Here is a 15207-nt window from a genome sequence, read left to right as displayed (position 1 = left end):
TGAGGTGCTCTCGTGAGATCCCCTCATTCTCAAAGTAAACAGTTGAACAGAAATGAGTAAGACTGACTTTTCATATGTGTATTTATATTACATCTATCCATTTGTTTCCATAAATAGTTGTACATCTCACTTCATGTAGCCTTTATTCCCCCTTCACATGTTAAACTTGTAATTAAAAGATACACTACTAAAATTTCATGGGGACTGGCGCTGTGGCATAGCGGGTTAACGCCCTGGCCTGAAGCCCCAGCATCCCAAATGGGCACCAGTTTGAGACCTGGCTGTTCCACTTCCCATCCAGCTCTCTGCTCTGGACTGGGAAAGCAGTAGAAGATAACCCAAATCCTTGGGCCTCTTCAGCCACGTGGGAGACCTGGAGGAAGCTCCTGGCTCTTGGCTTCAGATCGGCGCAGCTCCAGCCATTGCAGCCAGTTGAGGAGTGAACCAGCGGATGTTAAGACCTCTCCCTCCCTCTCTCTCTCTCTCTCTCTCTCTCTCTCTCTCTGTAACTCTCACTTTCAAATAAATAAATAAATCTTTAAAAAAATGTTCATGGAATTTATACTACATTAGAGACATGCTGACTGTATCTAATTTGGTTTTAACAAATAGTAATGTAGATGTGGATAGAATGAAAGGTGTGATATTATTGTTGCAGATGTAATAACCTGAGTACATAGACAGACTTAAGGTTGATTAACCCCTATTTGATTACTTGCATTTTATACAATCAGTGAAAGTTTTTCATGATTGCCAAATTTAAAATGAAATACACAGAATTCTGTATACACCTAGATTTCACTTTGACACTGACATGGATGAGGACCCTGCTCCTGTCACAGACCCTTGTTATGCTGGATTCTGCATGGAATGAGAGGAAGTTTCCCTTTTTGTCATTCACACCCTGTCTGCAAAGTTCATCCTTTCCTGACAGCTCTGTTCACATGAAAACGAGAGGTGTTGCCAAGGCAGACTGAACAGATATGGTGCTAGGAACCTCGGACTGAGCACCTCTGGGATGAATGTAGCCCTCACTGGAGACCCCTGTTCTGTTCTGTGGCTTCTCTAAAAGAACATAAAATGACAACACCTGCACTCACACCACATACCTTGCACCCAAAAGTACGTGTGCATTTCTCTTCACTCCTTTTCCTGAGCGCAACTTTTTAAACTGCAATAGTGAAGCTAGGGGGACCTTCCCGCCCCTAAACTTACAGCATATTTGTGCTTCTAAGGATCTTTTCCTTTTTCTTTAAAATTTGCCCATGCTGGTTGATTTCTGTCTCATTACACCTTTCCCCTAAAAGGAGGGCATTTGTGAACATTTTCAAGATAGATTGCATTTACTGTTTAGTGTAAAAAAGGACAGCAATGAACTAATTTAACATGTGGAGTGCTTCAAGTCTCAGCAGCTTTATTTTCTGGGGAAAATAAAAAACTCTACTTAGAGCAGAAAGTCAAAAAGGTGTTGTTAGTGGTAATACTGGTGTCTCTTGCCATCTTTTGAAATATTGCCGTGAAGAATATGATATTGGTGTGCAGATTGACAGATACAAGAAAAAGAACAACAAGGACCCGCAGTTCTGATTAGAGGGAGTCTGAAGTCTTCCTTTGTTCACCAACATAATGTTCATGTTTACGCATTTCGCTGTGTCCTGCTTGTCTTCCCCCTGTGGAGACATCTCAGGAAGATGCAGCTCTGTGTGCCGTGCGATCCAGGGGTGCCAGCACCAAGGCCCACTTACAAGGAGTGCAGACTGTGACTGCCTTCCTCCTGCATGTAGCATTTTCTTTCTGTCCCCTGCTGCAAACTTGGAGCTGGGTTGCTGGAGAAATAGTGGAGCCTTGGTTTTCCAGGTTTTTGCAGTGGCTTATCTTTAAGGCCACTCATATGTCCCGATTCTGGGAACAATAAACTGAGACAGGCTCTCTTGGTGCTGTTGTGACTGAGGTGCAGTTTCAAAGGTGCAAAAGCCTGAGTTTCATCTACTGTGTATGGGATCATCTTGCATACCCTAGAGGAAAATTAGTTCATGAGAGATTTTGGTATGTTATATATTTTCGTATTCCCGATCTTCTTCCACTGTGTGTAAATTTGTGATTTACAATAATATGTTTGCAATAAGCACTATCCAAATGCAATACAACCCTAGCAGAATATGTACAAGTATATATACTAATATACTTATGCACAGAAGGTGGATATCTGTAAAACTCCAGAGAGTGAATTTCTAGAAGTTTCTGGTGTCTCTGCTCAGTAAGCCATGGCTTTGTTTTCAGTAAGTGGTTGCTGTTAGTGCTAACTGGGTGAACTAAGTCTCTTTGTGGGGTGCCATATCTTAGTTCTAGGGATAACAGCATTTTCTCCTATATGCTATTACTATAGTCTGTACAATCTTTAGTCCTCTCTAATCAACGCCCCCACTTCTCTATCTTCCTGATAAAATGTATATATGTCCTTTTGCCTGATAAAACTCTATTAATAGATGTTAAAATATTACATGAATAAATTTCCACTGATCCAATATATGAGAAATTAAATTATAATTACTCAATCAAAGGTGTGTACTATAAACAGACATGGACATTATGTTTACATTGGTGAAATGTAGAATCTTTTACACCAAAGCTTTGTTTCAGAATCATTATCAAATGCAATGAGAAAAGATAAAAATAAAGCATGAGAATTTGAGTCAAATGACTACATTTGTTTTTCTTGCAGATTGTATGTTTACATCTGAATAATCAAAAGTAATCCACAAAGAAATAAATGGTAACTTCATCAAAGATAGTAATTAAATTCAGCAAAATTGATAATCATGATAATATTGTAAAACTACTCACCAATAATAATTAATTAGAACATGATAATGGAATCTGATTTTTCCATTGTACTAACTACTGAGAAGGCTCCAAGAAATAAGTATCATATAGCAGATTTTGACATTGTATTAAATTGTACTGAATAAAATATAAAAGACTTGAATAAATGTAGATTTATTCCACATTCCTGAGTTGGTAGAAAAAGGTTCCTAAGGTGCTTATTAAATCCAAATCCTTGTATGCAAATGATTTCAATCAGAATCATAATGGAGTTAGGGATAATTTAATTAAGTAACCAAGAGTTAAATACTATATATACTTAGTAGAGAGGGCTTTGGTAAAAGATCTAGCGTGAGAGACAGGTTTGAAATTTTTATAATGTATTAAGAAGCCTGTGTGTGAAGGAAGAGGATTAAAATCCAAGCTCTTTTTTTTTTTCAGGAGAGTGCTGGAATGATAATTCATGTTTTATAGTTCCTTAGCATTTTCTGGACTCACAATTTGTGGAGGTGGTAGTATCGTGTATGTGTGTTTACAAGGTTATCACTAAATATGTACTTATAGATATTTATATTTAGGTGCTTCGTAGTCATCACTGAGTGTTAAGGACTGTTACCCTTCCTGGGATTAGTTGAGAAACTGGAGAGCTTTTGATTGGAGCACTAAGAAAACATATATATATAAATTCTTTAATTTCTGTATGGATATATGTCTATGTTAAAAATCTAAACTTAGTGCTGAAGAAACATTAAGCTCATCTCCAGGTGACTAAGAATCCGTATACCAATTTAGATATTTTCTCTGTGATCTATGTGTTAGGTTTTCAGATTTTCCTAGCTGATGTATAAATTTCACAAGCCCAAATCTTGTGTAGCTAAGACAAGGCAAAAGTTGCAAATGCTGAGGGAGAATATGTCTTTATTTGCATGCTTGCAAATGAAAATTTAACAAGTTCTTCTTAAACTATTCAAACTTAAACTATTGAAAGGGAAGGAATCCTCCCAAATCTTAGGGTGCCAGCATCACCTTAATTCCAAAACCAGAAAAAGATGCAACAAAGAAAGAGAACTATACACCAATATCCGTGAACGACATGGATGCAAAACTCCTGAACAAGATACTGGCTCAGTAGGTTGATCCTCCGTCTGCAGCACCTGCATCCCATGTGGGTGCCGGTTCTAGTCCTGGCTGCTCCTCTTCTGGTCCAGCTCTCTGCTGTGGCCTGGGAGGGCAGTGGAAGATGGTTTGGGTCCTTGGGACCCTGTACCCATGTGGGAGACCAGAGGAGGCTTCGGATTGGCGCAGCTCCGGCCATTATGGCCATCTGGGGAGTGAACCAGTGGACGGAAGACATTTCTCTGTCTCTCCCTCTCACTGTCTTGGGCTCTACAATCAAATAAATAAATAAAATCTTTAAAAAAAATACTGGCTAATCAAAGTTAACAACACATTTTTTGATCATCCATCCAAATCAAGTGGAATTTATACATAAATTATGCACCCAATAAATTTCAAGAATGATAATTATATTTGAATCAAATCTTATGTATAGGTACCATAGTCAGTACTGAAGAATATTAATATTACATTTAATACAAGTAGGTGAAATCCTTAGAAAATATCATTTCTGTGATTGAAAAAAGAAGAAAGAGGTATTTTCATGAACTATTCTCAATGCTGTGTACTTTTTAATATGCTGTTAGGAATGTCGTTTCTTCCTTGTTTTGAATTAAGGAAGATTTTTCTTGAAGCTCAATTTTATTTTTAAGATTTTTTTTTCTAATTGGTTTCTGGGCTTCTGATTGCCAATTGCTTTCATTATTTTCCATTCTTATAATTCCTTTTACACATAAGAAGAGTCATTCTATCCAATATCCAAAATATACTTAATATAAAACTTAGAGGATTTTGGTAAGCTGTATGTGTCCAGATACTTATCAATTTTTTCTAGATTTTCTAATTTGTTGGAATATAGCTGTTTATAGTAATTCCTGATGTTCCTTTTTATTTCTGTGGTACAATTGTAGCATCTCCTTTTTCACCTCTGATTTTAATAACTTGAATCTCTCCCCTCACCCTCCCTCTTTTTGGTTAGTTGGGGCAATTGTTTATCAATTTTGAATATTTTTTCCAAAAATAAAACAGCTCTCCATTTTCACTGATCTTTTGTACAGTTTTTTAATTTCAAGTTTGTTTATTTTTTCTCTAATTTAATTAAATACCAAAAGTATATAAATTAAAAACATTAATAAGATAGGTAAAATGAGAAAAATAATATAAACAATTATTTTAACCAAAAATTTAAAAATCGTGATTAACCAGAGGTTTTTTTAAATGCTAGATGTATAGGGTTGGCAACTTCTTCAGTGCCAGACTCCCAAGGTACATGGTCCATAGTATCCAGCAGTCAGCAGCTTTCCCCAGCCCCTCACATAGTTTGAGAGCAGAGCACCTCTTGTAAGGCATCTACCAGAGATCGGCTTTGTCAGCCCTAGGAGGTGGATTTCTGGCAAAGTGTAGACAGTGGATTTCCATTTATCTCTTTTATCTCTTGTGGCTCTTCTTTGTTTTCAATGACTGTGTTAACTTGAATGCGTACTTGTTCTTAGCTGTGGATGGGTGGCTGTAGGCTTATTGTTGGGTGTTATATCTTAGCCCTAGGGATGGCAGCTTTTCCTCCCATCTGCTATTTCTAGATGCTGTAGAACCATTTTACTTTTTTCTAATAAATGACTCATTTCTCCAGTCTGTAGTTATGCTTCATGATTGTTTACATTCCACTTTTACTGATCAAATTTCTGTGGGATCTGTCTCCTGATAAAACTGTTAAAGGGTGGTAAGATATTGCTTGACCAGATTTTTACTGTACTGATATATGTGAAAGGAAGTTATTATAACCCAATCCAAGCAGTGTACAGAAATGAAGGAAGAATATATGAATATGAGACAGGCTTAAGAAAAATCTTAATAAGTTATGGGCTGGCCAATAAAGTGTGATGAGAAAAACAACTCGTAAGAATTGGAATAAAAAAGGTAAAACAGTTATTTCTCTTGGAGATCATCCACAGTACTTTCTTATGAATAATTTTACTATAATTCGTGAAGAAATAAATAGTAATCTCATCAAATAGAGTGACTAAATTTAGCAAAATTGCCGCATGATAAATATAACTAAACATGAGTAATAACTAATTAGAACAAAAACTAGAAATGAAATTTTCCATGCTAAAAATTCAAAGTAGAGAATTTGATATGTGAGATTTTACTGAGATATTTATTAAATAATATTAAAAGAAATTGAAAATATTTAAATATTCCATGTTCCTGAGTAGATAACATCAATTTTCTAACCTAACCACTCTTTTCAAATCCTTGTGTCCAATACAATTATAATCAAAATCACAGTAAATTTCAGGACTATCTAGAAAATATGTTAATTTAAGTAAATAACAAGTAGTTAAATATTACGTAGATTGAGGACAAATGCCTTTGTAAGAGATACACATGGCAAATATCAGTATTGTAAAAGAAGGGGATTTAAATTTGCCTAACCTTTGCTAGAATCATTTTTATCTTTGAACATACTGGAAAATGATTGATATATTTTAATTACTTTTATCATTATCAAGTGATGCACATTGCGTTTGGTTATGATAGAGTGTGTGTGTTTATGAGGGTGCTAAAATAAATTCTTATGTATGTATCGGTTAGCAACAAAACACGTTAGGGAATATTATCATTCTTGAGTGTTCCTTGGGAACCTGGGCAGCTAAGACTTGGAAAGCCTAAGCATCAGTTCCTTTAAACCTTTCCACACATATTTAAGGTCTCCATTAAAAGAAATTGTAAGTGACAAATCATTAATATATCTACAGATGACTAAGTTTTACCAATTTAGACATTTTCTGTGTGTTCTATGTGTTATTGACGTATTTCTACCTGACACCTTAACTTCATGGGCCCAAATTATATGGAGATTACAAAAAGCAAAAACCTTGCAAAAAGGTAACAGAATATGTCTTCATTTTGCATGCTTGCAAATGAGAATTCAGTTTTCACTCCATCTTCAGCCATGAAAGGTTACCAGCGGGTGGCATGGATAGAATAGTATAAGAATAGGACCACTTTTGAGTTGTTTTTGCAATGACAATGCTTTCCACAAAAACAGGGCTGAACTCATCTGCTAGCAAATCCATGTGCTTTTCTGTATGACATTGGCCGCAGAATTTACAAGAAAGCAACGACTTCACTGTACCTCCAGAAACCACTTGCTGGTAGAAAGTCAGTCCGGGATATTAAGGAAATTTCAACCATTGACATTAGACTGGATCTTTCCCCCCAGACATGAGAAGTTTACTACTGAGGCTCCTTTCCATTCCAGCTATGGCAGAATTTGTTCTTGGGAATTTTGCCAATTGCTTCATAGCACTGGTGAACTGCATTGACTGGGTCAAGAAGAAGAAGTTCTCCTCAGTTGACGGGATTCTTACAGCTCTGGCAGTCTCCAGGATTGTCTTGCTTTGGATGATATTAATGTATTGGGATTTAACCACGTTTAATCCAGTTTCATACGGTACACAAGTAAGAATTGCTGTCCAGGTTGTCTGGTTAGTAGCCCACCACTTTAGCATCTGGTTTGCTACTATCCTCAGCTTATTTTACTTGCTCAAAGTAGCCAATTTCTCCAACGTTATTTTTCTTCACCTGAAGAAGAACATTAATAGTGTGATTCTGGTGGTACTATTGGGATCCTTGTTGCTTTTACTTTGTTATTTTGCAAGGATATACATGAGTGACCATCCGTGGGTGAGTGAGTTTGAAGGAAACATGGCTTGGAAAACCAACTTGACGGACATTGAACAGGTTTTAAAGTTGTCCATGGTCACTGTGGCAAATCTCATACCCTTTATTACATCGCTGATATGCTTTCTGCTGTTAATCTACTCCCAGTGTAAACACATCAGGAAGATGCAGTTTCATGGCAAAAGATCCCAGGATCCCAGCACCAAGGTCCATGTAAAAGCCGTGCAAACTGTGCTCTCCTTCCTCTTGCTGTTTGCCTTCTACTTTCTGGTTGTTACCATTTCTATTTGGTATTTTAAAGGGCAGCATAGCAGACTGCTTCTTCTTCTTAGCCATGCATTTATATCTTCCTTTCCTTCAATCCATTCATTTGTCCTGATCTGGGGAAACAGGAAGTTGAATCGGGCTTTTTTGTTGATATGGCAGTGGGTGAGACGCTGGCTGAAAAAATGGAATCCTTTAACTCCGTAGATCAGCCACTGGGGCGCTGTGTGATTTCTAGCAGAATACAAATGCAGAGGCCTGTAGCTTTTTATAATTTCAACTGATCTTGCACTAATCTACTGGGATTTTGCTTTCCCCATCTCCAGTGGAGTTGGTCAGAGACAAGAATGGTGTCCTTGTCTTAGAAGCTTTGTAATTATCTTGAAGATTGGGAAGAACATCTTGGACCACAACTGACAGTTGTGATGGAGCCCTCTTTTTTTTTTTTAAGATTTATTTATTTATTATTTGTAAGGCAGAGTTACAGAGAGGCAGAGGCAGCGAGAGAGTGAGAGAGAGAGAGGGAGGGAGAGTGAGAGAGAGAGAGAGAGGTCTTCCATCCATTGGTTCACTCTCCAGATGGCTGCAACAACCAGAGCTGTGCCAGTTGGAAGCCAGGAACCAGGAGCTTCCTCCAGGTCTCCCTCCCTCATGGGCACAGGGGCCCAAGGACATGGGCCATCTTCTGCTGCTTTCCTAGCCATAGCAGAGAGCTGGGTCAGAAGTGGAGCAGCTGTGCCTTGAACCAGCACCCTCAACCTCAGGAATTCCCCTTTTGATTCTCTTTCCACCTTGGTTAGCAATATTTGTCCCAATACATAATCTCCGCAACTGCCGTCTCTGCTGAGCACACTGCAGCCAAGGGGGCTGTTTTTGCCATTAAAACAACTTGAATAAATGTAGATTTATCTCATGTTCTTGATGGTTGGAATGTATTTCCTAAGGTATGCATCATGTCCAACCTTTGTGTCTGATGTAATTTCAATCAAAACTACAATTTCAGGAAATACACATAATATTTATCAATATTTTAGTTAAGCAATTAACAGTAATATGTTAAATACACTGAAGGTAGACCCTCTGTAAATTACCTGTTTGAGAGGTATTACTGATAAATATTAACTATGATTGGAAATGTCTCATATATGAATTTTTATCCTGACATCTTTTAAATTGTACTGAACAATGTAATAAAACAATTTGAATAAATGAAAACATCTTCCATGTTCTTGAACAGATTGAATCAATTTCCCACCCCTAGACCATCCCACTTCCTACTTCTCTCATCCCATTCTTCGTTAAATTCACTTTTAATTATCTTTATATACAGAAGATCACCCTATACTAAGTAAAGCTTTCAACAATTTGCATCCACACAGATACACAAAGTATAAAGTACTGTTTGAAGACTAGTTTTTTTAAAGACTTATTTTATTTATTTGAAAGACAGAGTTACAGAAGAGAAGTAGAGACAGAGAGAGAGGTCTTCCATCTGATGGTTTACTCCCCAGGTGGCTGCTACGGCTGGAGCTGCGCCGATCCAAAGCTAGCAGCCAGGAGCTTCTTCCAGGTCTCCCACGTGGATGCAGGGGCCCAATGACTTGGGCCATCTTCTACTGTGAATACTAGTTTTACCATTAATTCTCATAGTATACCTCATTAAGGACAGAGGTCCTACATGGGGAGTAAGTGCACAGTGACTCCTGTTGTTGATTTAACAATTGACATTTTTATTTATGATGTCAGTGATCACCCGAGGCTCTTGTCATGAGCTGCCAAGGCTAAGGAAGCCTTTTGAGTCCACAAACTCTGATTATTTAGACAAGGCCATAATCAAAGTGGAAGTTCTCTCCTCCCTTCAGAGAGTGAAAGAAGGGGATTTAAAACTATATAAGGTCTCAGTGAAATACTTGGGTGTTGATGGTGGTGGTGAAAGCATGTGATTCAGTGTTAATGAGGTAGCTACAGTAAAGTTATGTATAGGTCAGAGTCCTCAGCACCCAATTTCATGGGAGATTAACATTCTTGGACGTTCCTAGAGAAACTGGGAAGCTTTGGATATCAAATTGTGGAAAATCTTTAAAAAAATTCCTTGAAACTTTTCCTCATAGATAAATGCTTTTCTTTCCTTTTTTTTTTAAAATTTACTCACTTATTTAAAAGGTAGAGTTACAGACAGAAACATGCAGAGATGGAGAGAGAGGTCTCCCATCTCCTGGTTCACTCCCCAGATGGCTGCAACAGCAGGAGCTGCGCTGATCTGAAGCCAGGAGCCAGGAGCCAGGAGCCAGGAGCCAGGAGCCAGGAGCCAGGAGCTAGGAGCTTCTTCCATGTCTTCCACACAGATGCAGGGGCCCAAGTACCTGGGCCATCTTCTACTGCTTTCTCAGGCCATAGCAGAGAGCTGGATTGGAAGAGGAGCAGTGGGGAGTACAACCAGCACCAATACAGGATGCTGGCGCCACAGGAGGAGGATTAACCTACTGAACCACAGAGCACTGACTCCTTGATATATGCTTTTCTTAAAATAAATTCTCAGTGGCAATGAACTACTAAGATCATTTCCAGGTGACCAAGGTCAATCTACCAATTTAGATATTTTCTGTGTGTTTCATATGGTAGGTTTTCATATTTTTCTAGCTGACATCTAAATATCATGACTCTAAATTATGTAGAGATCAGATAAGGCAAAAATCACAAAACACTGAAAGAGAACATGTCTTTATTTGCATGTTCACAGATGAGGATTCAGTTGTCACTCCAACATCAGGGATGAAAGTTTCCAACCAAGCCAAGGATATGAAGGATATCAATAGGCATTCTGAGACGCTTTCAGAATAGCAGCATTTGCCCTAAACACAACATTAAGCTCTTCCATTAGCATAACTTTGATGCTTTTCTGCTTGACATTGGTCACAGGAACTTTACTGCATATCCAGAAACCATGCTTTGGTAGAATTTTAGGTCAGAGTATTAAGGAATCTAAGCCAGTGATATTTGACTTGGATTCCCCCCCCCACCACACACACACACACAAAAACCTAAGTTTACCACTGAGGATTAATTCCATCCTAGTAACAGAATTTGTTTTTGTAAAATTAGCCATTATATTTGCAGCACTGGTGACTTGCATCAACTGGGACAAAGTCAAATGATCTTATCCTGACTGGATTCATTCTACAACGTGAGCTACAGAAATGCTTTGCTTTGAGTCATGTTAACACATTGGTGTTCTCATGTGGTTAATCCAGTTTTTTTTTTTTTTTTTGACAGAGTGGATAGTGAGAGACAGAGACAGAGAGAAAGGTCTTCCTTTTTGCTGTTGGTTCACCCTCCAATGGCCGCTGCAGCCGGTGCGCTTCTCCTGGTCTCCCATGGGGTGCAGGGCCCAAGCACTTGGGCCATCCTCCACTGTACTCCCGGGCCATAGCAGAGAGCTGGCCTGGAAGAGGGGCAACTGGGACAGAATCCGGCGCCCCAACCGGGACTAGAACCCGGTGTACTGGTGCCGCAAGGAGGAGGATTAGCCTATTGAGCCACGGCACTAGCCAGTTAATCCAGTTTTGTAGAGTGAACAAGTAAGAATTACCATTCTTATTGCCTGGGAAGTCATCAACCATTTCAATATCTGGGTTGCTACCCACTCATTATGTTTTATTTGTTCAAAATAGCAAATTTCTCCAACTTTTTATTTCTTCAGCCAAAGAGGAATGTTAACAGTGCATTTCTAGCGGTCATGGAGGGGAGCTGGGTGATTTTGCTTTGTCATCCTGCAGGGCTAAAAACGGAGGAGACTATGAGGATGACTACGTATGAAGGAAATATGGCTTGGAAGACATGGAGTGAAGCAGTAGATGGAAGATCTCTCTGTCTCTCCATATCTCTCTATAACCATGATTTTCAAATACATCTTTAAAAAAAGAGAGAGAGAGAGGGGCCGGCGCTGTGGCATAGTGAGTAAAGCTACTGCCTGCAGTGCCAGCATCCCATTTGGGCGCTGGTTCGAGTCTCAGCTGCTCCACTTCCAATCCAGCTCTCTGCAATGGCCTGGGAAAGCAGTAAAAGATGGCCCAAGCCCTTGGGCCCTTGCACCCGCGTGGGAGACCCAGAGGAAGCTTCTGGCTTCAGATCAGCTCGGCTCCAGCCGTTGAGGTTATCTGGGGAGTGAACCAGCAGATGGATGACCTTTCTCTCTTTCTCTGCCTCTCCTCTCTGTGTGTAACTCTGACTTTCAAATAAATAAATAAATCTTTAAAAAAGAGAGAGAGAGAAAACATCTGTATGAGTGTAGTACAAAATTGAATTTTTAAAATATTATCAACCTGTGGCTTTCTGAATCCATGAACAGAAAAACTGCATGTACAGACAGCAAACAATTATTACAATAGAAGAAATCAATGCCATAGAAGACTAAAATAAGACACATATCAGGGTGAAAACAAAAGACATTTTGTAACAATCAGTAAACAAAGAACAAATGTGGATATTATTAGAAATAGTAACAACATACAGAAAAAAAGAATCAAAACAAATTTTTACCCCCAAAATTCAAAATTGTTATAAATGGAGAATTTTTAATGCTTAAATGGATGAGATTTTCAGCTTTTCCAGAGGCATGATGGCCCACAGTATGCAGCAGTCAGCAGCATTTCCTAGCGTGTTCCTCACACAGTTTGGGAGCACAGACCCTCTGGCAAGACATTTCTCAGTGATCAGCTTTCCCAACACCCAGTGTAGATTTCTGACAAGGTCTAGACAAGGTGTTTCCAGCACTTTCTGGTGTCTCTGTTTGATGAGCAATGACTGTGCTGTCTTCAATAAGTTCTTTTACTTAGCTGTGGATGGGTGACTATAGGCTCATTGTCACCCAAATAGTCGCAATGGCCAGGGCTGGCCCATGGCAAAGTCAGGAGACTGGAACTCCATCTAGGTCTCCCATGTGGTTGGCAGTGGCCCAAGAACTTAGGCTATGCTACACGGTTTCCCCAAGAACATTAACAGGGAGCTGGATCAGGAGTGGAGCAGTTGGGACTTGAACAGGGTCCCATTTTGGAGGCCAGGATTCCCAGTGGCAGCTTAACACATAGGACCACAACATGGGCCCCTACTTCTAATTCTTTATGTTCCACTTTTCGTGACCAGTTCTGTGTGGTCTATCTCGTGATCAAATTATATTAGAAAGAAGGAGGCAAAGTTGTGGCCCAGTGGGTAAAGCTGCTGCTTGGGACAACTGTATCCCATGTTAGTGTGCCAGTTACACAGTCCTGGCTACTTTGTTTATGATGTAGTTCCCTGTTTAAGTGCCTGGGAGCAGGGGATGGAGGCTCAAGTAACTGAGTTCCTGCCACTCATGTGGGACACATGGATCAAGTTCTTGCGTCCTGGCTTTGGTTTAGCCCAGCTCTCACTGTTGGGGCATTATAGGAATGAACCAGCTGATGAAAGATCTCTATCTCTCTCCCTGTCATGATTCCTTTAATATAAATAAATCATTTTTTTTGACAGGCAGAGTGGATAGTGAGAGAGAGAGACAGAGAAAGGTCTTCCTTTTTTGCCGTTGGTTCACCCTCCAATGGCCGCCACGGCCAGCGCACTGCGACTGGCACACCGTGCTGATCCGATGGCAGGAGCCAGGTGCTTCTCTGGTCTCCCATGGGGTGCAGGGCCCAAGTACTTGGGCCATCCTCCACTGCACTCCCTGGCCACAGCAGAGAGCTGGACTGGAAGAGGGGCAACCGGGACAGAATCCGGTGCCCCGACCGGGACTAGAACCCAGTGTGCCGGCGCCAGAGGGTGGAGGATTCGCCTGTTGAGCTGCGGCACCAGCCAAATATAAATAAATAAATATTTTAAAGGAGATGGTGAAATATTACTTGACCAGATTTTTTTTAATGAACTGATATATTTGAAACACATTATTATAAGCCATTAAACTGTGTAAAAATGAAGGAATGTTATGTGTAATGATGAAATGAAAAATGATTAACACTAATGCCAAGATTTAGAAAATCTTTGGAATTTAGACATTCTTATAAAATGAGAAAAGATAATTTAAAACTCACAAGAATTTTAATAAAAATGATAAAAAATTATTTTTCATGAAGATGGTACATGGTATTTATTTATGAATAATTAGAGCAATCCACAAAAGTAAGCAATAATCCTATCAAATACAATCATTAAGCTTAGGGAATTAGCCAAATATGGTATTAACATATAACTATATGCCAAAATAACTATTTAGAACATATGAGAAACTGAATTTTTATAGTAACTGCTAAAACTAGGAAGTGATTAGAGATAATTCTCATGCATCAGATTTTTGAGCCATTTATTAAATCATACTGAAGAATATAAAAATTAAATGAAATATATTCTGCAATCTTGAGATGATAAAATCAATTTTTAGATGACTACTGTTTGTAATTTCTTGTATCCAAAAAGCTCCATTCAAAATCACTATGGATTTCAGGAATATCTTTAGAGTCTCTGACATTGCAATAAAATAATGAGCAGATAAATATTATATAGGCTGAAGATGGAAGCCTTTATAAAATATGTAGCTTGAGAGACTTGCTTGACAAATACCAGTAACATATTAAGAAGCCTGATAGTGAAATAAGAGGATTTAAATCTACTTCAGTTCTAGTAGACTCATTTTTTTTTTATCTTGGACTGTCCTGGAAATAATTCATGTCTTATAGTTGTTTAGAGTTTTCTGGACATCCTGTGATTCACATAGTTTTGGTGATGGTAGTAGCATTTGTGGTCTCTCTGTGTGTGTGTGTGTATGTGTATAGGTGTGTGGTGTTTATTAAAGTTGTATATAAAATTGGCAGTACCCAATTTTAGCCTTCCTGGGGGTTCCTTGGGAATTTGGACAGTTTTTTTACAAGAAATTTTGAAAGCTTATATATCAATTCCTTTAAACATTTCTTTAATCAATCCTCAGAATCAAGTAACTATTAATGTCAACCTCAGGTGAGTTGGGTCCATCTACCAATTTAGATATTTTCTGTGCATTCTGTGCGTCAGGTTTTCATTTTCCTACAGATTCCTAACCTCATAAATCCAAATTATGCAGAGATTAGACGAAGCAAAAAAAAAAAAAACAAAAACAAACCTGCAAATAATGAAACAGAATATGCCTTCATTTGCAGGCTTGCAAATGAGAATTCAGGTTTTACTCCAACATCAACTGTGAAACATTCACCAGACCATGGCAGGATATAATGTACAGGATTGGAATTACTTTGAACTATTTTTTGCAATAACAATGCTTCAGAAAAAAACAATATTGAACGTATCTATCAGCAT

The 15207-nt window shown here is 38.7% G+C and overlaps 1 protein-coding gene across 1 annotated transcript; it reads left to right on the top strand.

The window, feature by feature from the left end:
- Positions 1 to 7206: 7206 nt before the first annotated feature.
- Positions 7207 to 8097, top strand: LOC133762186 (taste receptor type 2 member 19-like). Its single transcript, XM_062195220.1, has one exon. The coding sequence runs from the start codon at positions 7207 to 7209 to the stop codon at positions 8095 to 8097; it is 891 nt and encodes a 296-aa protein (XP_062051204.1).
- Positions 8098 to 15207: the final 7110 nt, after the last annotated feature.

Source organism: Lepus europaeus, chromosome 6 (genome assembly GCF_033115175.1).
Source record: "Lepus europaeus isolate LE1 chromosome 6, mLepTim1.pri, whole genome shotgun sequence".
NCBI classification, from domain to species: domain Eukaryota; kingdom Metazoa; phylum Chordata; class Mammalia; order Lagomorpha; family Leporidae; genus Lepus; species Lepus europaeus.
This window is presented reverse-complemented; position numbering and strand designations above follow the sequence as displayed.

Bases quoted from the DNA above. Each gene is read 5' to 3' on its own strand.
- LOC133762186 (XM_062195220.1), top strand. From the start codon at position 7,207: ATGGCAGAATTTGTTCTTGGGAATTTTGCCAATTGCTTCATAGCACTG.